A 27,851-nucleotide genomic window follows, 5' to 3' on the forward strand; every position below is an offset into this window, starting at 1 on the left:
GATATTTCTCTGAATGAGGTATCTAATAATCAAAGAACTGTCCCATATAACTTAAGCCCCCAGCGCATAGAGTAAAGGTGTTTGATGCTCCCTCTCTCTGTCAATGGAGAAAAAACAGCACCTTCCCAGGACGATAGTAACTATCTGAAATCTGACATACTCTAAGCATTTATTTTTCACCCTGGTCCATATCCAGGCAGAATATGAAGTGGAGCCTAATTTCCTGCAATGAATTCCAGCCTGCAGGGGCTGTGCATTCAGACACAGGTTCAGTCACGCTGTGTTTAGCAGCATTCCCTGCTACGCTGTCCTTGCACTGAGCATCCAAGGCTTTCAAGAACCTCTTTCTATACTCCCCCTGCACAAATGCACCCGTGATACCAAATTTCAGGTTTTTTCTTCAACAAGAAAAAAGGTTTTCAGTGTAGGTAAGTACTGGACTTCCCAATTTCAAAGTGGGAGTATCTTATAGCCTTTAGTTAGACTCAGGCTGAGCCTGATGAGCACACCTGGATTTTTTGTGTGTATACAGGCATGTGAATACTCCACTCAAAAGGACAAAGGGCAGGATCTAGAAGTAAATGAGCTATTAAAAATTTCAAATCTAAACTAAAATCTCAAAATCCATGTTTTGGTCTCTAATAAATTGTCTGACAAAAATGTCTGAAGTTTACATACCTGTTCCTTTTTTGGTTGCCCCGGACAAATGTAGGATGATTAGACTTGCTACAACTGAAAGAGAAATATGCATTAAATATCACAGAGTGATAGTTTCTGCAATCAAATCACTTGTACTCATGTATCTCACAAGAATACAAATTAAATAGCATTACTGTAAAGAAAAAGTTTCATGTTTACTTGCACCTTTTAATTGCACATATTGTATAAACAAGTTTCTTCATGGCCTGTTCTTGTAAGTACTTATCTTTGCAAATGCATGCAAATAAAGAGGAGACCTTTTGGGTTTAAAACAAAGTCCACAGGCACTGATGTTCGCATCCTATATTTTTTTTCCTTTTTCTTTAATATTAGAGAAAAGCATTTTTAGCAATACTTATTTATATAATAATAGCTTGTGTCAGTAATAGAAAAGTGGCTTTTAACAGAGGGAGACTAAATTTCAGTGCCACTGTATGTGCTAATGTCTCTCACTATGGCATAATAAAATTTGAAAATGAGTACTGGGAGTAGGAAGGAAGTGTGGGGTTGGGTTCTTCACATCCATCAAAGCATTTGCAAATCCCTAGCGAAGTAAATTATTGTGTGTGCTTAACAATCTAATTAATCTAGTTTGACTTGTCAAGAGGATGGTGGGTTTTTTTTGCTGCAGTGACTCTGCAGCCCATTTTACAAACAGGTATCTACTGTTTCCTGCCATGATAGGACAACCATTTTTCTTGGAAACAAATCCAACCTTTCTGAAAGGGACTTTGACCGCAAGATAATTCCCGGGTTTCTGGGAATTTCCAAATATAACAGTTTGACTAGAAAAGGCTAAGAGGCAAACCTGTAGTACAGTCATAGTGGGACTACTTTGGAAGATCAAAGTGACTAGCTAGCTACCTGATGAAGAAATCACACACTGATTTTCCTGTCATCATTCATATCTTTGGCTATCAGAGAAAGCGGATCCATCAGTTCTTGGAGTGCTTAGGACTTTGCCCTGGCTAGTTTGGCATTAGGCCCAAACACAGCTCCCAGGCTGCACTGACTTTAAGGTGGAAGTGAGGTTGCGTGCTTGTTCAGTGCATTTTAGGTCAGTCAGATATCATTTTGTTGATGACTATGATGAGGAACTGATCAGTTAATAAAAGTAATTGAAAGTCATACTTTCTTCTTATTTTCCCCAGGAGACACCAAAAGCCACCATGGGCTAGCAACTATGATCCTTTCCAAGATCATGGGGGCTTTTAATATTTCCACCTTTTTATCACAATTTGCATATAATTTTCACCCCAAAGCAAGCTGCGCTCCATATTCCAAATATTCTGATGGCATTGAGATCCCTATTTCTATGTCTTTGACCTTTCCTTTGCAACAGGGGTTTTGAGGCATGGAGGATAGCTGCCCTATTAAGCAGGGTAAGATTGGAATTCTGGGAAAATGAAGGCTTGGCAGCAAATTCACTATATCTTGGTCAGGCTCACAGCCCCTAGAGATGGATGTTAGCAGCACTGATAGTTAAAACTTGTGTGTCATGGGCATTCAGTGAGAACACTACACCTTCTGCTCAGAGATGAATGCTATCTGTCCATTCATGCCCTTACTCTCCTCAGGGATGAATTCTAGAAATAGATGCTAGCTGGGACTCTGCCTGCCAACTGTGTCAAAATCCAAGACAAGACAGGAAGCACCCCTTTACTGAGTTGCTTATTTCCTTTAGCTGTGTTTCATGCAATGATCATGATGCATCTATGCCTGCAATCTTCACCAGCCTACACCTAATTTCTCAATAGTGTGAATTGTATTGGTATTAAAATATGGAATCAGCTGCCAATGTTCTTTCTGCCCACAAATTTGTGGAAGCTAGAATAGGATGCACGATAACCAAACAAACTCCATGTATGAACTGTTTTTTTAGGCGATTAATAACAATTCATATCTGATTCTTACAGGCTCACTTTAGGCAACTTTATCTATTAGGTCTCCACTTTCTATATGGAAAAAAGTGGAGTTCAGAGAAGTGAAGAGTTGGTCCAAGTCACAGATTTATTATTACCAAGATGGCAAAGAAAAGCACAGGTCTTTTCAGTTCCAGCTGTAATTCCTGGAAAAGACGTTTCCAAATCACAGAGCAGTTTTCCCAAAGCATAGACCTATACTTACATGGCATTATATCAGTATTGGTTACTACTAAGCAGTCAAAATAATCTTGATTATAAAGTCTAATAGACAAGCAGATACTAAGAAACTAAGTGTTTTGGTTTTATTCTGGACATATAATATCTAACATTTGGATAGATAGAGTGAAACAATTCTCCCATATTAAAAGAAAAAAAGAGAGAAAGACTCTTACTTTAGTTTATTAACAGCAGCACTAAAATATGCATGTTGCCAGAAAGTAATTAAAATTTTGATCTTCCTGGGAAAAGCCAACACAATATATTTTATTTAAGCAGACAAGGCAGACCAATTTATTCTATGATCCCTCGCCTTTTTCTTTCTAAAACCACAGAAAAAGAACTGTGGTTTTTAGAGAGGGAAAAAAAAAAAAAAAAAAAAAAGACCCCAGAGAGACCAATCTTCAATGGAACCTTCACTTAGTGAAAACTGTCATTTGGGAAGCGCTGGCAGCATAGCGACGATATTGTGATTATCTCGGGAATTATTTTAAAGTTTCCACAAAATTTCTTGTTGCATTCTCTGTGTCTTCCTCCTCCCCATTTCCCTCCTAATCACGAGTGTAATTATAATCGAGCTTTCTAGTGCCGCTCTGATTACGCATCTTTCCATCTTTTATGGATCTGTACACTTTTTTCATTACAAGCTCTACATTAAGTGATTTATCTCTTGGCCGGGCTTTTAGGAGGCTGTGATTTGGCTCAGACGTGGCTTAGCCTGGCGAAGAGTTGTTGGACAAGCAATACCTGGTCATAGCGCTATTGTACAGGTGTGGGCGCACAGAGAAGTGCTGCCTGGAACTGTGGCCAGTCAAGCCCCATCAGAACAGCGGACCCTCCGCAAAACAGAGGCAGGCGAGGGGGTCCAACCGCGCAGGATGAGGTCCCTAAGGTCTTAGAAGAGTAGCTGACATATTTCGGTGCCTCCTTGCTAAAGCTGGTGGATCTCAGCCGAAGGCGCCGCCCCCGCCCCGCAGCTCTCCGGGATCCGCGCCCGCTGTGGCCGCCCCCGCCCCCGCCGCGGCTCCCGGCGCTGCCCCGCGCCCCCCGCGGCCTCGGCTGCGGGTTCGAGCCCCGGCCGGGCCCCGCGGCAGCGCCGCGCACGGCGGGGGCAGTTCCCCTGCCCGCTCTCCCGGCGCAGCAAAAGCCACCCGACGAGTCGCGCCCAGGTGAAAGCCTCCAGCCCCGGGAGCGCGCCCCGCCGCCCGCCGGTGCACCGCAGCGTGCTGGGGGAGAGGATGCGGGGTGTGCGTGGGGGGAGTTCACCCCCACGCCGCGGGAGCCTGGGCGTCCCGTCACGCCAGGCGTGGAGGAAGCGGAGGGCAGGAGCCCGTGCGCGGCGGCGGTGCTCGGCCGGGGCTGGGGGTGGGAAGGGGGAGATAGATACTCACTGTGAAAGAAGCTGCGCCCATGGGTCATGTCTGTTCCTTACACAAGGGGCTTCGGTCTCCACTAATTCCATTTAGATACGGGAGGACTTCCAGTGGCGGGGAGAGGATGGAAGTAGGAAAAGAAGAAGAAGACAGGGGGGAAAAAAAAAAAAATAAAAAAATCCCGAAGCCCACACACAGCAGAGCGGAGCAGCCCTTCCTCTCCCGCGCTCTCCCTCGCCGCCTTCGAATGATCACCGCCGGCTCAATCCCATCACAGCCGAGCGATCACCAGCACCGCCACGAGCGGTGCATCGCGGCGGCGGCGGGCAAGGCGGCGGCGGCGGCGGCCCGCGCATCCAGGTGCCGGCGGGCGGCGGCGGAGCGAGCCGAGCCCCTAGTCACCAGTTTCATACAGAACCAAAAGCAGATCGAAGCATTTCCTGCAGGACTCCGAGCCCAGCGACTTCCAGCCCTTCGGCTTCTTTTGATGCATTGAAGAAGGGATTAATGGGTCCGTCATCAGCTCCCTGTGCTTGCTCCTCTGAAGGGGTGGGGGCGGGCGGGAGGGAACCCAAAGAGGAGGGGTGGGGTAGAGAAAGATTTACCAAATAGGGGATTTAGTCATATTTGTGTGAAATGAAAACCTTATTAGAGACGAAATCCTTTAAAATCGAATAATTCCATTTTTGCAAAACGCTCTCCCCGCACATAACATAGTATCAAGTGGTAGCAGCGGCAAGAGGCTGAAAACACATTGCACGGTCTGAAATCCTCTCGGGAATGGATGGAGCGAGAAAGAAGAGATGGTTGAGGAGAGATAGATAGATGCCCCCTCACTTCTCCAGTCCAGGGCGGGAAGTAGAAGAAAACCGTGGAGACTCTTCCATTCCTTCAGTGCAGGCGAAGGGGGAGAGGAGGGGAAGGACAGGAGGGCGGCGGTGGTGGGGAAGGAATGATTTCAAAACTGGGAAAGGAAGGGTATCGCTTCCCCTCTGCTAATCAGTTCATGGATCAGACAAAATGCTCATGAGTTCCTCCTTGACCTGCACCTGCCAAAGAAAAATTGAAAAGATTTTCCCCCTTGAGAGGCGACTTCTTCCTCTACTCACCCACACCCACGCACGCACAAAGACACGCACACACACACACACGCACAAAAGGGAGCAATAAAAGTTTATCTGCTAATCCTCCAGCCGCAAATACAATGATTACCTCTTCCAATCAGCCCCGAGACGACTGAAAAATCTCTCCCTTTCTCTCCCGCCCTCCCCCCTCCCGCGTCTAAGACTTATGTTCCTCCCCAGCTACATCCCACCCCAGACACACATCCCTTTGAGGAGATTGCGGAGGGCTAGTGGTCAGGAAGGGAAGGGGGTGCGGGGAGAATACAGCAGAGAAAACATACTAATAATAAGAGTATTGAGAGGACCTGAAATGGTCCCAATGGAAAACAGGGGGCGAGGAGGAGCGGTTGAACAGAAAGGGGCTGTGTCCCCTCCTGGCCTCCGGAGCTGGCCCTGCAGAGCCGCGGCAGCCGGCACCTGACTCCCGCAGCGCCGCGGCCCCGGCGAGGGGAGGGCGGCAAGAGAGGACACGGAGCGAAGCGCACGGCTGGGGCGGCGGCGAGGGACGTGGAGAAGGGAAGATGCGTGTCACACAAGTGCAGGGGGATCAGGATGGGATCCCCCGGCTCCTCTGCACCGCTGTTGCGGCGGCCAGGCTGGGGAACGGCAGAGCCAGGGGACCCGGGATGCCCGCAGCCCCTGCCCCGGGCTCCCCACGCCGCAGCAGCATCTCGGAGGCGGGGTCGGCGCCGCTCCTCCTCGCCCGCACCTGATGCTCACGCCGTTTGCAACAAGAAAAGTGTGTCTGGAAGCGCAGCCGGGGCGGGGAGAGGAGGAGGGGGCGGTGCGGGGGTGTTGGGGAGGAGGCTGTAAGTCAATTAAAAATGAAATGCAGTCAGGGATCCTCTGCGCGGGTGCGGAAAAGCCCGGGCGGGGGTGAGCGCGGGTCGGACGGCGCCGATGGCTGCGTGCCGGCGGCGCGCACTCGCGGAGCCGGGCTGCCCGCCGGGGCCGGACGGCTCTGTGCCCCAGCCCGGGGTCTGCCGGCGGGCTGGGGGCAGCGCCAGGGTAGGCGGGAGGCTTATCGTCTTTAGGGCACCTTTTGGTGAGGTGGGTACCTTTACTGCCTTTGGGACAGCACTGGGCGGCACAGCAGCTCTTCCGGAAGGTGAATGACGAGGAAGCCTGGATATTTATTTATGCATTTATGTATTTAATTTTTTTGTTTCTTTTTCTCAGTAAAAAGCTGTGTTTTAATAAAAAGCCTCAGGGTTTTTTTCAGCCTGTGAGTAGTCTGCCCCATGCTCTGAAATGAAGACTGTATCTTGCTTACAATTTCAGGCAGTCAGCAATAACAGAGCGCACATTAGGGTAAGTCTGAGGTGATCTTGGCTAGCAGGATTCACCCATTCAATAAGCCAGCCAACCGTCAGCCCAGCCAGTCTGACTGAGCACTTAAAAATCCTGCTGGGTGAGAAGGGCACAGGGTTTTGCTACATGGCTATGAGTAAGCTCCTGATAATAAGGAATATAGAAGATATAAGGCTTGGTGAAAGGATTCACCTGTTTTGTGTAATCCATCTTGCCATTAGCATCATCAAGTTTGCAGCTGTTAATCTTAATAAACTGTCCTACTCTGCTTTCTAACCCTCTCAGCACTTTCCCTGACCTTCCTTATTCTCATCCACAATGAGTTACAGAAATTTATTTGTAGAGTAATTGAAAGACACCTGATTTATCCATAGGATGAACTTCTATACAGATGTGCAAGCAACAGAAGAGTAACCAAAAAAGGGTGGTGTTGAAAACAGTCATACAAATGTTTACAGTCAGATGTTTCTTCTGCAGGATGATGCAGACATCCATATGGCTAAGTTTCAAGTTATAGTTACTTAAAAAAAAAAAAAAGGTAATAGACCAAGTAGGCACAAAACAGCTGATTTTGCTGTTCTGGGAAATGTGCTGTGTCACATCATATAACAGCAAGCTTCACATTTTTCCTTTTCTGAAATTGAGTGTTTTTGGTTTTAAAATTCCTAGATCTTTTACTGTCACTCATAATTTTAAGGACACCATTGCAATAGTATTGAGAAACAGAAAGTGGTACGTACCAAGTGTGTTTATGCCAAAATGTAATCAGTAACCATCATTGTGGAGGGAGACATCCACGCAATAAATGAGGCATGACCACTGCATGTTCTCATTAGCAATGAGACTTTAAGGGGGTATCTCAGGATCTACATTGTTGAATGCTAAAAGCTTATGCCAAGTGTTTATAAGCAAGTACCCAGTGTTTGCAATTTAGAGAGTAGCCAAAATTGCTTTCTGCCTCAATAGATATCACTTCTGTAGAGAGTTTGAAATTTTGAACCTCATACAGCTATGGAGATCTTCACCACCATCTTTTTTTGGCTTTATGTCTCATTTTGTTGCAAAATCTCTTCATATGAGTTTTGGTAAAAGCTCTTTCTAGTAAGTAGTAGCTCATGCTGGAATTCCATAGCTAATTTTTTATAAACTTAGTGCATATTTTTACATCCTTAATTAGCTAGTTGCCAGAACTTTACATTTCTACTAGGCAGTAAACTAAAAAAGGAAGAAAAGGATTGACATTCAATAGAACTTTTTTTTTTTTTTTTTTTTTTTTTTTTTAATGGGAAAGCCTAATACCATAAACAATTATGTCAAATGGCATCTTAGTAGTGTTAGGAAGTCTTTGGATTTACTTGGTCAGAGTCCAGATAGATTTTTAAATGAGTTTAGGTTTTGCATTTTCCTTAGAGTAGCGACATTGTCATTCCATGAAATAAAATAAGCTAACTACACTTTTATATTACAAATGTACTTTTATTAGTTCTATATTAGTTGTCAGCTGAATCTTGTTTTTAAAAATAAACAAGAAAACCCAACATAATCTTCTCTTTGATTCAGTACATACAATGCTATTGTTTGTAGTTTTAAACTATCCATTACATGACAATCTCTTCATATAGCACATTTTCTTAGCTGTCTCTTTCACATTTGCAGCTGAATTTCTCTATTGATTTCTAGAGCAAATTTTTTGAACCCAGAATATTTTATTCAGCAAGACATGAAGCACTTCCTTCCTGTGGTCTAACATCTTTAGGCCAACCTAAGACACTGATCAGCCTGAGGAGGGTTGGTATGGCAGGAAGGAGATCACTCATTTATAGACCAATTCAAGAACTGTGAAATATTTTCAAATTGTGATTGCAAGATAAAAAAAAAAAAAAAAAAAAAAAAAAAAAAAAAAAAAAAAAACAAAAAAAAAAAAAAAAAAAAAAAAAAAAAAAAAAAAAAACCACATATGCCACATATGCATGAAAATATCCAACAGTTTTGTCCAAAACAGTAGTGTCCAATCTCCTATTGACATGTATGTGAAACATTGGACAGTTTTCTTCAACAGACAAAAAAAAAGTTTTTTCCTCTGAATTATGTTATGCTGGTGCTTCAATGACAAGAAAAGACAATAACAATTCTGCTTTGCCTTCCCCCCTTCTGTGGTTAGCCTAAGTATTTGCATATCAAAAGCAGAAGTCCTGGGCAACCGGCTGTAAGTGTCCCTGTCTAGGCAAGGGGTTGGACAAGACAATCTTCAGACATCCCTTTCCACCTCAAGCACTCTGATGCTTTGAGTCTGTAAACAGTGGGCAACAATGAAGTGTAAGTTGGGGGAACAGTTTTGGTGGAAAAAATAGACTCCTTAATATTCAGGACTAACTTGGCTTGCTTTCAGTTGTAGTGTGTAAGAAAATGAGACAATATATCTCGATTATTTTCTCCTTGAGCCAGAGGAGATTATTCAGTCTCAGTTAAAATGGTAAATTATTCTCAGTTAAAAATTCCCCAGTATATAGGAACCTAAGGTAAATTACCTCCATACCTTTCTCAATTAATTTTTTTCTTGTGAAAACAAAACCTGACCAGCATTTGTCCATTCTTTCTTGGCTACTACGGATAGTCTTGTCTTATCCCAACCTTGCCATTGACAACTCTTATAACTATACCCCATAAAAACTAAGTGAATTCCTATTTGTGTAGATAAAAGACTGAAAGGATTCAAAATAGCTACAAGTTTCTCTTCTCCCACATTTTCGACAAAATATTCCTTGAATTGAAAGAAGCGGCACAGTTATGAAATGGAGAAGGCACTGGCTTCCGTATTTATGGAAAGCAATTTATGCTTCTGAGGGTGGGAAGGAAGAAATACAAGAGTGGTATTTCTCTTCTCTATGCCTTCTTTAAAAACATTTTGGATTCTGTGCTGTCATATGTAATCACAGATGCACTTTTTGCCTTAATCTCTTTGTGAATGATTTTTTTTTTTTTTTTTCGCTAGAATGTAGGAAATCCAAACTACAGGCTGAGTATAACAGTTATACGCAGTGTGACATTTGGAAACACTGAAATGAATCACCAAGCTGATCAGCACATCTACATTCATGCTTTAGTTTAGATTATGAGTGTGGTTCTAAAATGAATCTCCCAATTGCCCTCACTTACTGCATTTTGGATTGCAAATTGGAGCAGACTTTGAGGATGTGAGCTGTTTTTCTTACAGATGAAACGAAGCTGAGAGATGTGTTCCTAGAGCAGAGTCTGTTTTCTAACTTCTAAAGGGCATGCAGCCCCACAGGAACAGAGCAAAACTAGTGCTAAATAAATACCCTTTAAAACAGGTACAGAGCAGGCATGGAGAACTCTGCGCCAGCCATTTCACCTTTCAGATAGGCTCCTTTTGCCCTGAATTGTATATTAATATGGACTTATTCAGTATTTCTTTCAACAGTGCTGGAAGCTGACACACGAAAAACTGAAACACATTCCATTCTTTTGTGATGAAACGCCTACAGAGAGGCATAACAAATAGCTTCCTGTGTGATATAAGGATAGTGGAACCTTTTAGTCCCTTAAAATAACATATTTTCTCTTATCCATTTTCTGGTCATTTTCAAACTGTCTCTTGCAAGTGTACAAGGACTTTGGGTCTGCACTCTTCCAACAAAGGATTTTCTGAATACAACATTTAGAACATCTCTTCTCACACAGTTTACTTGAAAAATGAAGTGTATTTCCCTTCTGCAAACCAGACTGGGAGAAATCTCTTGAATATGAGAAGAAAGCAGTTTAAACAAGGAATGAAGAAAAATCTGATACTTTTAATCTGCAGTTTTTATAATTAGTCTTGTATTTAATAAGCGGAACTTGTATTTACATGATTTCACAGAATTTCAATGGATAAAAGACTTCTCTTCTACAGGACCCTTTTTACTTCTTCTTTTCTTTTTCTTTTTTATCCTGTTTGATTAATCTAACTCTGAAATTGAATGAATTGAAAAAATCAGTTTTGGGGGGTAATACAGGAAGTAGGCAAGGTTGCCTACTGTACTCCATTTTCTTTCTTTATTTGGAATAATGGTCTTCAAAATGGGGGGAGATTGTGGACTCAAATAGAGTGTACAGTACAACCTATTAGGGTGCAGAAAGAAAATATTTTTGCACCATTAATAAACAAAGCAAAGCAAAACAAAACAATTTTAAAAAGTTTCTTAGTTCATCCTTATCCTTCTTAATTTCTATTTCTGTATATGGTTTATAAACTCATTACATTAGTACAGTAGTCTGTGTATGTATTTTATAAATAAATAAATAAACATATATTAGGCTCCATGCTTAAAAATAGGTGCTCAGATGCCACATTTAAGACAGAGATAAATTTGTCACTTAAATTAGGGCTTTCAAGAACCTTTAATTCTGTCGTTTCAAGAATAAGGGCAACTCAGAATGGGAGGGGGGGTGTTTTGGGTTTTTTTGTTAGTTGTTTTGGGTTTTGTCATTCACATATTGATGATTTGATTTATGAATTAAACACAGATATGTTTCTATCTGAAGGAGGTCAAGAAATTCCATACCTATTATCGGCAAAGTCTGGAAGAAAGCTGTTGAACAGAAATATTTGAAAAAATTTTCCCCCTTCCAAGTCATCTGGTTAGAATATTGTGATTACTACTCTCTGGCTGAAATAACTAACATCAAATAAAACTCCAAAAATGAAAACAAAATAACAAGAAAAAAAGATAAATAATCAAAGAAACCATGTTAAGAGCTCATAAAACTCATGGTAAATCTTCCCAAAATTATATTCTGAATCATCAATTACAGGTTAAGAATTTGGAGACAACAGCAGAAGATATACCATGGGGATCTGCATAATTTAAAATTAAAACCTGAAATGGTAGAAGCTAAAATTACTTTTAAAATAGCTAACTAGTTCCTTACGAAACTACTATGATTACTACGTAATAAAAATTAGCAAAAAATTACTAGTTTATTATTAGCTGATTCATCTGCCCTTAACTCTGTGCCATTCCATTGCAACTTCTACTGCACTCTCTTTCCTATAACTCTATTTAGGGTAAATAAACCCAAATACTCGATGGGGGTCCCATCTGAAAACTCTATTTAGAAATAATGTGACATACATAAGAACTGTATGAACCTGTTCTTCATTATAAGAATGAAGATTACTTAAGAGAAAATATAATTCGGTTTCATAAATACTTGGATGTCTTCCTGAATTAATCTATTTAGTACTGACAAAAGAAATTACCTCCTTAATAAGACAAAGCAGTACCATTTCTCCTACACAGCAGTGTGGAATCTTACAAGGGTTAATTGGAAAGTTCAACTAATTCTTATTTCATTAGTGTTCCAGTAGAATGCTGTAATCAAATGTATTTTTCCAGGGAATTGTTAATAGGGCTCAATTTACCATTTAAGACAAATACTCTTTTTTACACTAGGGAGGCAGGTTGAGTCATATTTATTATTTAGGTGGAATATTTATAATATTGAGCCACAAAAAGAAATGCATGAATCTTGCTGTCTTGCCAAATATTTCATCCTTGTGAGAGAGTAACAGAGGTGGTAGCAAATAATATATTTTGGTGTTAAATTAGTTATTGAAAGTTCCTATGAAATTACTAATTACTGTAGACCTGGTTCAAAAAAAGCATTTATTTATAATCTCTTATGGACAAGGAATTTGAAAGCTGCATACAATTTTCCAACTTCCAAGTCAGCATCTTTGCTATATCTAGCACATGAGTTATATACATAGTGCATGCAGCAAAGCTACAAGTAAATAAATGATGGACTGCAAATGAGATTGAGATGAAGGCAGAAGGGGAAGAGTTATTTGGGAACACTGAATTAGAAGGAAAATCCTGGCTTGATCGACAGTTGTAAATCAACAAAATTTCACTGAAGATGCTGGATACACATTTGTCAGTCCAAGTGAAGTCTTATTTTAAAAGACTAGCTTCTAGACTAACACACAGTTTAAACTTTCATTGTATTGTCCTTTTCTTAATCTTGAGATGGGAGCAAAAGGGAAGGTACATACATACAAGGTTAGTAAGCATAATCTAAATGGAGATCCTTGGATATTTATGGATAGCACTGAAGACTTTTCTCAGGTAAAATTGATTTGTTACAAATACTAACAAACCTAGGAATCTGTATATATGGGGGTTTTCTTGCAGAAAACTGGCATTAAAATATCCTAAATAAGGCAAAATGACTGCATTATGCTTTGGGGCAATATGTTAGTATGCTTTAAAGCTGCAATTTTTCCAAGAAGGTAACTAAAAATACAGAGTCCTTCTTTCACTATTATTTACATGAATAAGTTGTTGCAGGTAAAAACTTTTCTGTTTCTAGTTTAAAATGCATGTCTTGTAAATTTAAGTGCTGTAACACATCTTCATAATTAAGAAAAATATGTTGAACCCAACATTTTTAACACACATTTCCTAGAAAATGTAAACTATTTCTTTCCAAGGCCCAATCTCACGTAAAAAATAATCATCTCTTTTTAAAGTCACAGCTAGGACAAAATTTAGTATCATTAAGTCAATAAATGTTTAAATTACTTTCAGTTTCCATCTTCTGAATGGCCTTTCATTCACAGTGTGCATATGCAAATTTTGACAGAGGTCTTCATCATTGAATGAATAGTATCCTCTTGCACATGACAGTTTTTTAAATTACAGTTCATCTTTCTCAGTGCATTCTGCATCAGCCTACTAAACTGAATAGCCTCAAGTTTAGCTATTCTATTTTAAAACTGTCAAACATCATTAGCAGAGCAGAGAAGCAGTTCAAAAAGTAATTAATTCCAGGGCTTAGAGTAAACTGCTATTTTAATTAAAAGAACACTAAATACTAATGTCCTGATTCTTTGTACTAAGAACATGAAATAAAAAGGTCTAAAACACTTACATTTAATATATTTTAAATACAAGCTGAAATATATTAAAGGCATATCTCCTGGTTTTGCTCTTTATAAGCTGACTCAAAAAAAAATAATATATTATATGCCGTATTTATTGGTTATGTTGTGCCATTTTTCTTATTGATTCTCTTCCAGTCTCTGCTGAATAGGAATATCAACGGATACACCATAATTGCACTGCATAGAACACCAGACCTCAGCTGTGTTGTTGTGACTATTGCCACCTCTTAGCCCACAGAAGATACAAGGTCCAAAACACAGAAGATGTGAGGTTCTGTTTTGAAGCTGTCAAGTGCCTTCTATGCTCTGCAAATTTACAACTTCCATCTTGTGCAGACTTTAAATTAAACACAAGGAAGGCAATCTACCTGTCAAGAAGAAGCACTGTTCAGAGCACTGGAACAGACTGCTCAGAGACATGGTGAGATCTCCTTCTCTGGAGATATTCAAATCCCTCCTGGAAATGATCCTGTGCAATGTGCTGCTGGTGAACCTGCTCTAAGCAGTGGGGTTAGATGACCTTCCAACCCTCATCATTCTGTGATTCTGTGAAACAAGAATTTGGGGCAGTTTGGTTTTTACTACAACTTTACAGTCTCACATCTTTGGTGAGCGTCTCTCCTCATGGAGCAGTTAAAGTCCGCAGGTATGTCTGCAGCGTGCCACAGAGCACAGCATGGCTGGTCCTAAATTAGCACTGAATTCCTCACTGCCAGACAGAAATCTCCATCAGGATCATCACCATGGCCTGAAGAAGCTTGAGCTGCAAGGCACCCATGAGATCAGGAACTGGAGGCTGTGTGTACCACGGTGATCAGCATTGCCTGGGGCTAACTCAGGTGTCTATTTACAGAGCTTCTTTGCAGAACACAATTCTGCCTCACTGCTCCTATCTGTGATGCTTCGCTCACCTCATAGCAGAATTGCAGTAATGCAATATGAGTCGCCACAACATTTCCCATGTGGAGAAGATTCCAGCTTGTGCCAAGATGATTGACAAGGACACACTGTGTTTGTCCTTCCCTCTCCAAAATACTTTACTTTCTCGATAATTTCTAATTCAGTTGCTACTTCATGGCCAGGACCCAGGGACACTAAAAGATCAATTCAAATTTTGGGAAGGAAGACACAGACAACAAGCTTAATCATCTAGTTAAAAAAGAACACCAAAACAAAAACAAAAACAAAAACAAGCAAACAAACAAACAACAACAAAAAAAAAAACCACCACACTCACAAAAACCCCCAAAACAAAACTTAAATTTTTGTCGCAGATTATGTGTCTAGCCTGCAAGCACATCCAATAAAGTTTAAGTAACTGATGCAAGATTTTATCATCACTGTGAAGGAAATGACAGAAAAATACTCCCCGTTCTCCCCAGCCACAAGGTTCAGCACTTGGACCTTACCTTCTCTTAAACACTTTAAAAGATCTGGACAGAAAACCTGCATCTGAAATCTGTGAAAATCTGATTCAAGGGCTTTTGGTTTTCCTTTTTCTGAGTTAGACTACAGATTTAAATTAGAAGTGCTGCATCCTAAATAATTATCAAGAAGCTGAACATGGGGGTTTGTTTTATATATTTAAATTTCCTGGAAAATCTAGTGTTTGACATAAAGTTTTGATGCACTGGAAGCCTGAGTCACTCTTCTTTGCCTACAGGCAAATTTTTATGTCAGTATCTTTTTTTTTTTTTTTTTTCCCCAGAAAAATGTATCTGCATTATCATGGTATTATATGAGACTAAGTTTTTTTCATCTGCACTTCGGCCATGTGGCATGTTAATATTGGTCTAGTATTAGCAGTATGAGAAAAAATCCTGGAAGGAGTATCGAGTATTAAGGCTTATCTCAAGTGTTTTAACATTTGATTTTAGGGTCCATTCTTAGTTTCTTATACTTTTATAAATTTTATGCATTTGTGTAAGCTTTTTTCCTGCCAAGTATCTGATTCTGTCTTTATATTTTGTAAAATTGTCAAGAACGGCTGAATCATTTCTCAGTTTAATATAAAGAAAAAAAATCCTGCTAATTAATTCTTTACCTGAAAAGTTTTTAGATACTTTAATTTAAATAGAAGAAAATTAATTTAATTTAAATTTCTGATACATCATGCAAATAATTACAGTATTAAAAGTCTATAGAAATTTGACCAATCTGGAAGCACAGTAGGGCTATCTTCTAGCCGGTGCAAAGGAGGGAGGAAAAAAGATAGATATGAAAGGATTAACATATAACTGAAAGTAGGCTTCTTCTAGATGGTGCTATTGCTTTGCTCTTGTGTGAAAAAAAATCTTTTTAGAAGAAAATAGATTGTGATAAATTAATTAAGGTCTATATTGTTATACAAATGAGAGACATAATCAGGATATAAAATAATCTCACGCATGGCACACCTGACTTCTAAGTGTATATTATATTTATGTTTTCAAGTATTTTTCAAGGTAATTTTCAATTTCATATATATTGTCATATCTAGATTACATTGCATCAATTAAATCTATCACTTGATTTTATCTTTAAAATTTATATCAAAATGAGACTTTCACTACAAAAAATTACCATTTTTCCTGTGCCAGTATTAAAAGGCTTGAAAGACTCATAAAACCCTCTGGGATTTGTATGTACATACTACTAATCAGATGATCTGCCCAGCAGTCTGAATTGAGAGGTCAAATAGGAAAATATCTATAACAGAAATATTCTTTATAGAGGTACTTACATTTATTAATATTTGTAGCATACTGCTCAATTCCTAAAGATCCGAATGCGTTTCCTCTCTGTTCAGATGCCTAATTTCTTTATATGGGATTTAAGAATAAAGGCTTCAATGAACATAAATTGTGGGATTCAGTAGTATAAGAGTTCAGAAAAGCTGTTGTTCAAAATCACTTATCTGGCATAAGTCCCAGGAAGACAGCATTGGTGTCATCTACTCAAAGCATTATATGGCTCCTTTACTCCATCCTAAAGTTTTATTGTATTTATTTTCAAATCTTCATAGAATCATAGGAAAATAAAACTGAAAGGGCCTTGAAGAGGTCACTAAGTTCTCTGGCAGGGGGCTAGATGAACTATCTGTCATTCCTGATATATGTTTATGTAGCCAGTCCTTAAATTCTCTATTGAGGGAACGAAGTCTCAATGGGAAGTTTCTTTCCATGCTTCAGTGACCCTATTATTGCTAATATTCAACCTGAATCTTTCTGGATGCAAATCCATCATATTCTGACAAAATGAAATGGGTCAGCTGTGCGAGTTTAAGCAACAAGAGGCTCCGGGCTTACGTTGCTCAGGGTGTAGTGATGCTGATCAGTTGAATCTTACTTCTCCATTAAAGGAACTAGATTTTGCACTTTAACATTATGATCAGTCTAGTATTTGGCTCTGAGATCACAAAAGAAAAGTACAAAACCAGAGATATCCCAAATCATAAACTACAGGTTTAACACTCAGAGTTCTTCTCCCTAAATTACCTACAGAGGAACAGTTTGTCTAACTACTGCCTCTGCAAGCTTCTGTGTGGTATATTTTAAGTGATTTCTCAGTGGTCTATGAAAAGCATTTTAGTTTTAGCAGAGTTACACCGCTTATGTTGTTTGTGGATGGGATATTACAGGTGATATAAATTCTGAGATGATTTAAAAGATAATTCAGGAATACTCTGAGTTATAGAGTGCTGATTTTTTTTTTTTTTTTTCATTATATCTGTATACTGCCCTTAAATGCTCTTTGAAATGCAATTTAAAAAGTGAACCTAAATTCATCACTAAGTTGTCTTTACCCTTGCAAAATAAATTATTTCAATTTTAAAAGTCCTACTGAAGAGGTTTAATTTCTACAGTAGGTATGAATGAAATAATAATATCACTCATTTCATTCAATGAAATGCTGCATTTCCCAAAATAAGCTACCAGAAGTCACATTCACATTCTGAGTTACATGATAAAAAATTTAATAGGATTAATATTGGATTTCATACTACTTTCAAAATCAGAAATACATGATGTAGAGGAAAAGGGAATATGTTCATTCAATTTTCATTGCTTCATAGTTTAATGAAAACCTGACAAATCAGATATATAAGGCAGACAATAAATAGAATATGTGAGAACACTAAAGTTTTATCAGAAAAAGATGATGAATCCTGTTTATTGGTTTTTCTTACAAAGGAGGTAAGGATTTTCCCTCTCTGGAACTATTCTTTATGAGTGAGTTCAAAGTACTGCTTAAACTGGAGCTAGTGTTATGAGAATAAATTGTGACTGTAGCAATTCCAACTTGTGAAAGAAGCTGGATAATGATCTGGATAGCTATAGATCAGCACCATTACCCACAGAGGACAAAGTGGAAGAAACAAGGGGATAAATACTGGTGCTACAAAGAATCAACATAGCTTTTGTAGAGAAAAGCCATGTCTGACACATCCACAAAAGTCCTTCAAGACAGCAATAAAATTGTGAGAAAATAAAAGGCAATTTGGTTAATAAAGTATTCTTGGCTTTTCAGTATATTCTGAACAAATGTTCCTAAACAAACTAAGATGTCAGAGATACAAGGGAAGATTCAGTCATGGTAAGAAGGAAAACATGGGAATTAATGGTCAGTTTTCACAACTACAGGGACCTCTGAGAGAGACCTTTTTGGTTTTTCTCAGTCGTCATCAAATATGTTTACAGATAAATCTCAAAATTATAGGAGCAATGATGTGATATAGCTCTCTAAGAATACAAAATCAGGCACAAGGGGCAAGGCTGAATGTGAAGTATAACAAAAGGATTTTATAATATTTGAATGAAGCATCAAGAAATAGAAGAGTGGCAAATTAACTCAAATTAAATAATACAAGGTAATTAATTTTTAAAAAGTCACCCGGTGACATAATCACAATAAAAGATTCTGCTTTATTATGATGTGAAAGAGCTCCTGAGATTTCTGCAGTTAGCTCTTTGAAAATATCGTATGGAAATTTCAGCAGACAAAAAGAATATTAGCCCTTCAGGAGTATAAAAAAAGAACAAAGAAGAACTTGGTTAGAATGTATATTCTTGCATTCTGCCTGCAGTCCTGTTCATCCCATTTAAAAAAATCTAATATTAAAATTTAAAAAATACGGATCAAAATACTGGAAGTGTGTTGAGAGAAATGGAGTATTTTCTATAGGTTTGGAGAAAGGCTACTGACAGAAGATGGAAGGCCCACAGAATTATTAGTGAAATGAAGTGAGTGAATTGAGAAATCTAGAGTATGATTCCTATTTCTTTTTTTTTTTTTTTTTTAAGAATATGCTCTTGATGATTGTGAGGGACAAGACATCAGACGAGATCTTGGTTTGATGCAATTCATAATAGTTTAAAATTTTCTTATTAGCATGCTTTGCATATTGTTTCAAAAAAAAAAAAAAAAAAGACCAAAAAAAAAAAAAAAAAAAAAAAAAAAAAAAAAAAGTCCACCAAAATTTTTTTTTCATACAATCTCTTAAAAAACCCTAAAAAGAAGGAAACTTTTACCTGGTCATATCCTGTATCACTGGCCAAGTACTGCAAGTACTGCGCTTCCATTGGGTGATCCTGGCTCCTTCAAAGCTGTCTGTTTCTCAGTTAGTTAAAAGAAAATATTATTTTTTCCCCTGTGTTCCCTCAAGCAGGTCAAAAGGGCTTGAAGATACTCATATTTTCAAGCTCCAAGGGAGTCTTAGCAAGCAATCTCCTACCTTGGTGAACACAGAGCTCTTGCAATATTCAAGGCTCCCTGAGACGCTTGGGAGTCTCAAGGGCTCTTCGCCTTCTTAAGTCCCAAGGGCTCCTTGTCTTCCTTGAATGAGCTTAAGAGTCTGGAGTTTTCAGGTTCTTCCCACTCCAGGGTTAGCCAGAAGGTTTTCTCTCGGCCAAACAACCTTCCTGGGATTTCTGGAGTCCCTGTTTTGACACTGAGTATCAACAGAGTCTGGAAATCCTGGTTTCCAGACTAACTGTCAGTACACAAGTAACATCCCACAGCCTGTGCTCATCCTACAATTTGGATAAAAGCCTGTAGTGGGATACACAGCTTTAGTCCTTGAAGTATACACTCCGTTATCTGATCTGATTCATTTACATTCCCAGAGGCAAAATCTCAGTTTAAATTTAATCAATATAGAGATTGAACTGTTAATTCAACAATGCAGGTGTGCTACATACTGCTCTGAACAGCAAAGAAACATTAGCCAACCATACAAAACTCACAAAACCCAACAGATAAACACTCATTTAGCAGAACTTTACAGAAAAGTCAGCAGCCTGGATATAATAAAAGCCGTGCCTTGAGTCAAATATTTTCTGTGTTTCATATCCCTAAGTAAAATAGAGCTTGCTTAGTTTTTGTCTTTATTTCGTAATGCCACATTAAATCGTAATATTTAAAAGAGAAAGAATGAAATTCACTTGCCTGGTATGACTCAATGTGTGAAAGGAAAGAAATGCAAATCATTTGTGTTTTGCTCTTCCTTAGTTCTCAATGTACTCTGAATTTACATGTATTTTGAGTGCACTGAATGAATGCTATTCCCAAAATCTTGCTATAACTACAACATACAATCCAATACTCTTAGCTATACATTAGGAAAAAAAATCAACTCTGTTTAAATTCTTCATTTCAAACTCAGTTCTTATCCTTATTTTCTTTTATTTTCTTGATTTAACATGGACCCATAACTGATGTTCATGTTTTCTCCCGTGTTTAATTACAGACTAACTGGATTCATCTTTTAAGCAACTTTAGGTTTGGAAACTGCAGTTCAGATGAGAGCAAGGATTCTAATTTTTTATGACTGACTAAATGAAGAGAGGTCATAATGGAAATGAAAGTAAAAGCAAGATGAGAACATCAGCTCATAAGTTTATTTTATTATGTGTCCTAGAGATGTCATAGATGAAAGGGAGTGTTTGTTCCATGATGAACCCAACATTTTTAAGAACTGCATTAATAAGATTTGGCCATATTCCAGAGCAAGCAGAAATCTTTCTGGAGCATCTGTCACAACTTTACTTTCTCCTACAGCATAAAAGGAAACTCCTTCTCTGTTGAAAATTTATCATACCCATCCCATATACCTTTCTCAAAGTATAACATGGATATGAACAATCTAATTTGAATGGCCAGGCTTGAAGAATTGTGTTACATTCACAGGTAAAATAAACCTATTTTAAAAAGATTTGTAGTTATTGTTACCAATGACAAGAATATAGAGAGATTTTTTAAAAAGTATTAAATTTGAATTTTTTACTTGAGTAATAATAGTGTCTAGAAAAATAATGAATGGTTCAAAAATGTGACAGGATACTTCATAGAAGATAATTTTGACTGGATTGCACTCAGTGAAATTCCAAACAGCTATTAATGAACAACCAATTCACTCTGTTAGAAACTATGAAGAATTTATCTTCTGTGTTCATGTAGCATTAATCTTTTTCAAAGACATCATAAGATGAAAGTTTGAATGAGGATGGTCAATAATTACACATTCACCTTAAACATATAGAAGTACAAGGTGCCTTTAAGCTTTAAAGTTTCAGACTCTTGACATTCATTAAAAAGATTAAAAATACATGTCTATACATGTGAGGAATAAACAGACTTAAATAGCAGACTACACTCTTACCAAAATACAGCCAAGATCAATTGATTCCATGAAGAAAATAGTGAATTACACAAAGATTTGATGATGCCCAAAGTACTTTGCAAAAAATAAGTTCTTGGCAAGAGTCTTTTTCTCATGGGTTCCCTTCAAAATGATACAAAGTGGGAAAAAAAGAGAGGGACAGTCTGCCATAAGAAAGTGTAGATGATCACTTTATGCAAGCTACAAAAACCTGTTCTTCTGACCCTGAAGTACAGAACAGTGACTAATTAGTCTTCTCTGCTTTGACACCTACAATTGACTGTCCTTGGGGCAAGCAATGTGTGAAAATTTATCTCTGCAATCCTTAGTAGCTTGAAAAAATGAGGTGATCAGATATATTTAGGGTTTTGACTAGTGTTCATGTGGTCACAAGAGTGTCTTACATTGGTGGATAAATTAGCATACCATTAGTGTTTCAAAATCAGCAGGGTATTCCATAATGTAAAAATACTCTGTGCAGAAAATACCTTTCTCTCTGCAAAATAACCTTGAGCAGATATTCTACTATTTCCAGAGGATAATCATAACCAAAAGAGAATATAGCTCCTTCAGAATGTAATGAAAAGTCGAACAAGCTTCCATTTAGCATTTACACCAGCATACACTCATTTTGGAGTTTTTCACATGGTGTCAAATGCTGGTGGTGTTGAGAATTAGGAGACAGTTCTGAATATATCGAAAAATGTCATGCAGGAAAACAGATATTCCTAATGGTACGGTCACATGTCTGGGAATATGAAAGCTTTGATAGTGATTTATTTTTGAGGGATTCACTATACAAGCTATTCAAGTACCAGTTCATGGGTAAATGGCACTGAGAATGTTGATAAAGGCAGCCTAGTAATGGTGACATGAATGAAAAAGTGATATTAATAGCAGGTCCATGGCCCTTTTTTTGTTGCAAGTTGAAAATAAGCAACCACTTGATTTTCCGGTGTCTTATGAACTAACAAGTGACTGCTGTAATCCTCTGTAAAGCTGATATATATCCTCGCCTTGAGCTACAAGACCTGTAAATAGAACAGCAGAAGATAATAATCTGATCCTTATTACAATTTATTTTCATTTTTTGATTCAAAATAAAATAGAAATCTTTGTTCACCTTATGAGTGTGCTTTTAAGTGAAAAGTTTAGGATATTCACTGGGATGATAAGATCCAACTTTTTTTTTTTTTTTCTGCACTGAAAAACTATCACTCAAAATATCGTTTATTTTCAGGTCATGACCTTGAGCAATCAGCCTGTGACAATGTTTTCACCAACACAGGGAAACAATGCAATACAACAAAAATGTTCTGACACAAGATGAGGTCACAGTTACTTCTTTCTGAGCACATTTTTGTCTCAGTCTCCACTCTGATCTATTTTTATCAAAACACTTTCAGAAGACCTCTAAAATACAGCCAGACCTTTTTTCTTTCAAACACATTAAAACAAGAGCTCTTTGTTGTATGGTTTAATAGTCCATAGAGAAACAAGTCTTGATCATATTTACTGTCAGCAGGGTGTTATACTTCCATTCATTTCAATTTTAGACAATCAGTACACTGAATTGTATAAGTACGTAAATTAATTTTTTTAGGATCCAAGAAGCAGCTACATAATCTACTTTACTCATATTCTCAAAACATTTTCTGAAACGTTTATGATCATATGTGCTTATGACTAGGACATGTGCAAATGATAGCGCAGCAAATCTGAACTCAAAAACTTCCTGCAGGAGCTCAAGCTACCAGGCAATATCAACACACCCACCTTGCGTTGCTATGTGCACCATTTTTCACTCATATAAGAATTATTACCCAGGCATGAGGTTCTATTTTGAAGCACTTTGAGAGATAACAGGTGGATGCATTAGGGTTATATTCTCTCTGGTCTTCCAAAACAGCTCCTCTGTTTTCTCAGACCTGTGGAGAATCACAGACGCTTTGGAAGAATCTCTATACATTTAAGCTGAGGAATAAGGAGACAATTCTGTGTTTATCAGCTGGGTAATTGAATTCTCAAGGAAAAATCAGTATTAATTCAAGGCATATGTAGATGATTATCCTGCTAAAAATATATGTCCATAGAAGTTAACATTTTACAGCACTGTTTCTCGTTTCAGAAAGGAAGAATGTTGTGCAAGCATTCATGTTAACATTCTAAAAGAAATTATTGAGCCCTCTAACTTTCTCTGTTCCATGACAGGCTGGAAGAATGAATAGGGATTATGTCCAAGAAAATGTCTAGTAATTTTTCAGTGACAAAGTGGATTTCTGGCCTTTTACTTTTAACAGGTCTCAATATCACAGAGACAAACATGTGAATGAATGAAGTTCTTATGTGAACAAAAAATATACAAAAAGGTGCTAAAATAAAGCTTTTCTTCACCTCATTATCCTAATCTCTTACATGTCTCCTAATCCTAACACCTTACATGTTTTAGGCATAGCAAACTTTTTCTTCAAAATTCCAAATACGTTTGTGACCTTACTGTCTCCGGTTAGGGATGTCCAAATTATCCTTGTATTGTTTTAGAAAAGCAGAACTAGTATCTTCCCAACAATTGCATGCAGATTGGACACCTGAAAAATGACTCATAAGCCATTAAATATTATAGAAAGAACAAACCTTATGTTAAGATTTTCCAGAGAGCATACTTAAATAGACAAGACAGACAAGTCAATTCCTTAAATAGTAAGCAGGCAGGAACTTCTTGATTGCAAAGAAGGATGAGAAAAATTGTCTCAGTGCTATGTGGCACAGGTTTCTAATATCCAGAGAAATCATCTGCCATGAACATTCAAAGTTCAATTACCCAAATATACATTGGATTTATTGCTTAGTTTCACTGCAATTTCAATGCATTTAGTTTTAGCAGATTTTCAGTCCATAAGAATTCAGTATCCTATTTATAGCTGCATTCCAGTAATTGCAAAAATTGTTTCATCATATTGTACATGGTGAGCTGAAAGAGAACTCCTTTAACATTTTCTATTCATGAGCTACTGTTTGGTAGCTTTGCCATCCAAAAATACTCCTCCTTCCCTGACTGATGTCGTGGTTCAGTTCTTACTGACAGTAAGTGAGGAGGTTGTCTCAAGGAATCTGCATCTTCTCAGGCTGAGATAATTAGGCTTATTTCAGTGTAAAGCGGTAGCCTTTGGCTGCAAAGATCTCACCACATCTTTTCAAAATCTGGTTTCAGCAAAGAGGTTTATTAAATCAATAAAACATAAATCTAACAAAGAGATATTGTGGAAAACAGTGTTTCAGTTGTTGATCTTATTTCTCTTTAGGCTTTTGACCTAAAGGAGTGTAAACTTACAGTGGCCTTTACCTTGATTATTAAAGATAAATCAAATTGAATTATAGATATCTCTGGTTTCTATTTACAAAAAAAAAGTAGTAGTAGTAGTAGTTGTTGTTTTTTGTTGTTGTTGTTTTGGGGGTCTTTTGTGCATTTTTTTTTTGTTTTCACAATAATACTTTGGTAATTTTCTTGTCAGATGGTTGCGCATGACAATAAAAGATTTTTTGGCAGAATAATCACACAATACACAGTATCAATTCTGTACAATATCAGGCAGCAAAGTGCTCTTCTTTTTAATACATGCTTTTTCTTCTTTCATATTTTTCTCTTACTAGATGAGCTGTAATAAAACTGTTAAAGCTATAGCGGGTGTATGAGATATGAGGGATTTCCCTTTCTTTTTTTAATCAGATACAAAAGAAAGCTGGAGAGTTTAGGTAAAAGTGAATAGAAAAGTATGCTTCAAAATATAGCCATTATATTGTTTTTAATAAAGATATTAATTAATGGGATCTTCTTGATTTATTTTCTCAGGTTGCTGTTGCCACTTTTCTAGAATACTAAAATTATTCAGCCTTAACAATATTTCCTTGATAATTTGAACATAAGATTTCTTAACCCCAGAAAATCACTTTTATTTTAGACAGCAGATTGCAGGTAACTCCTCTGTCTGCAGAAAGGACTGCAGTAGACATATATTATGACAAAAGAAATTATAAAAATGCATATCTTAATTAACAGTGTGACTACACTGGAATAATAAGGAAAAGTTTCTTTTTTTACTTACCTTTCTTTCCAATCAACTGTTATACAATATATTTTAAAAGTAAATTCTTTAACTTGCCATATAAATAATAAAATATCATAGATGATGATAAATTTATAATTATTACTTCAGTCTAAGATTTCCCTTTACTATCTATTTGTATAAATATAAATACGTGTTCATAAATACACACATAGCTAAAGTTTGCCACTCACATCAGAAAGTCTGATTTCCTTTTGCACAGGGAAACAGCTTCTTAGACACAGGTAGACACAGACCACTGCCAAGAGGAAAAATTACTTAATTGACTTACATGCAACTGATTTTCTCTGTCTAACGTTGTCTCTCCAAATGCAAACACTAGGCCAACTTCTTCTAAATTGCTGTACTTGCAACTGTAGAGTAGTAAGGAAAAAAACACATGGAATAGAAAAAGGTGGGACTGACATGGGAACATTTGGTTCAGTAAGAGCTAAAAAGAATATGACAAGACTGCTTTAAGGATATTCTTTTCTCCTGTTAACTACATGTTTCAGATAAAACTGAAATCATGGAGAGGATGAAAAGAGATGTTAGTCATCTACACTTCAAAAGATTTTCACAATGACTAAATTGTCTGTTCTAAGTGTTAGTGCCACACATAAGGATTGTGCATGATTTAAAATGCTTTCTGCAAAATACATATAAAAGCTAGTCCTTGCTTTGTTCTTGGGAACACTCTGGTAGTTTCAGGGTATAAGTCAGTGAAGATAGGGAAGCAGAATAGGTTCTTTATTTGTTAGACAAAATATTTAGTGGCTTTGAGGCTTTAAACAATATATTTGCACCATAAATGTCATCACTTCTGATTCAAATATCTTGATATACTAGTTAAAACAAAAAGTTATAATTCAACAAGGCATTTAACAAGAAAGTTATCTGCAAGAAATGTCCTTGCTTTGCTCTTCAAGAGTAATGATAGACCTCAGAGAAAATAACAAGATTCAATTTTTTTCATTATACAGTTAGTTAAATATGAGCAATGATTCCATTCTTTAAAATACTTAATGGCCATTTAAACTCAATGAAAATGGGAAGAAGATCTGTCATTCATTCTGTATGAATTAATACCCTAAATGCAATTTGTCATTACATATGTAGTAGATTTCATTGAAGCCATAAGGTTTTCAGCTTTCTCTATGAACATTAGTTTGAACCTGCAAAACCCTTAATGAGATAAAATGTAGTAGCATCAAGACGTGGTCAGATTTTATCAGGTGATATGATACGTTTCAGAAATACTGGCTTGTAAAGACCCTTCTGGCATTAAAAGTTAGTACTTTAGTAATTCTGGAACATCTGTAGGCATGAGAAGATTTTAAAGATCTAAATTTTGGATTTTGACATCTGAAATGGCATTTATCACTGACAAATCTTTGTCTCAGTAATCTTATCTCTGTCTTATTTTAAGACATCAAAAACTGTTCAAGATAAATAAATTCTAGCACTCTTATTTAGGGTGCTGCGATCTTTGAAAATATGTTTACATACTCATTTGAATAGATTTCACCATCTGTTCAGATATGAGTGGCTCCTAAATGATGATCTGCATAATGATACTTGAAGTTTCCTTCACATGTGAGAAGTTTTCGTTGCCAACCCATCTTTGACTGCTGCCCTGCAAAGCAGTACAGTCACTCACTGAGAAGGGCAAGAATGGTTTTTTATTTTAAAATGTCTTTAGTGTAGTTTTTCTATCTCTTATTATATTGAATTAATTTACATGCAGTGAAATAATAATAATAATAAAGCTTAAATTAAGTATATATATTACATAATTTGAAATAAAATATTAATGATTGCAGAGCTATATGAACTATTAAAAAAATGTGTTTACGTAGTAAACATAATAAACATAGTAAACTTATTATATAAGTGTAGAAAGGATATTAAGAGCTCCTGGAATTGTTTCTCTTGATAAAGATAATGTCTAAGATCCTGCATGTTTTTTATCATGCAATAGCCACAGTAAATTAATGATATTTTAGCTTTGTCTAGTTACATGCAAAGACTGAGGCAAGGGGCCCTGACATTTCACTCAGATAATCTGTGACTAATGGGTCAAAATTTATTTTCTCCTAAATTTTCAAAATTTAAGTTTAATAATCCTACACCTTTTAATATGAAAATGCCAACTTTAGGATGAAGATTTAAGGATGAGGATTAAGCCAATTCTGAATCTGATTTCCACTTCTGGCATTTGGAACTATGCTGAAACCCAGTGAGTTTCACTCTTCCCAGTGCATCTTTTCTCTCCTACTTTATTTATTACCTGCTCTCATTTCTTGATCAGGTACTTTTAGCAGTGCTATTTTTTGCAAATTTTTAACTCATGAGAAAATATTCTGCTCTTTGGTAGTGATTAGATAAGGTGGGCATACATTTGACACTGAAAATGTTGAGATAAATAGTGTCCAATGTAGTATGGTGTTGGTTTTGAAGAGTCTGCAGTTTGAAGTGGTTGTTGGGAGTGCAACAAAAAACCAAGAAAATA

At 37.5% G+C, this 27,851-nt stretch overlaps 1 protein-coding gene across 3 annotated transcripts in view; it reads right to left on the reverse strand.

Moving 5' to 3' along the window:
• The window catches only part of NETO1 (neuropilin and tolloid like 1), a 62,787-nt gene extending 58,104 nt beyond the window's left edge, over positions 1–4,683 (reverse strand). For 2 of the 3 annotated variants that reach the window (XM_040065622.2, XM_040065626.2), the window contains exons 1-2: positions 4,232–4,544; positions 679–732 (exon numbers count right to left, since the gene is read on the reverse strand). In XM_040065622.2, the coding sequence (XP_039921556.1) occupies positions 679–732; positions 4,232–4,259 (82 nt within the window). In that variant the 5' untranslated portion in view covers positions 4,260–4,544. Of the gene's footprint in view, positions 1–678; positions 733–4,231 lie in introns of all 3 variants that reach the window. The other variant, XM_040065613.2, reaches the window with a different exon arrangement.
• Between the last annotated feature and the right edge of the window lie 23,168 nt (positions 4,684–27,851).

Source organism: Hirundo rustica, chromosome 1 (genome assembly GCF_015227805.2).
Source record: "Hirundo rustica isolate bHirRus1 chromosome 1, bHirRus1.pri.v3, whole genome shotgun sequence".
NCBI classification, from domain to species: Eukaryota; Metazoa; Chordata; class Aves; order Passeriformes; family Hirundinidae; genus Hirundo; species Hirundo rustica.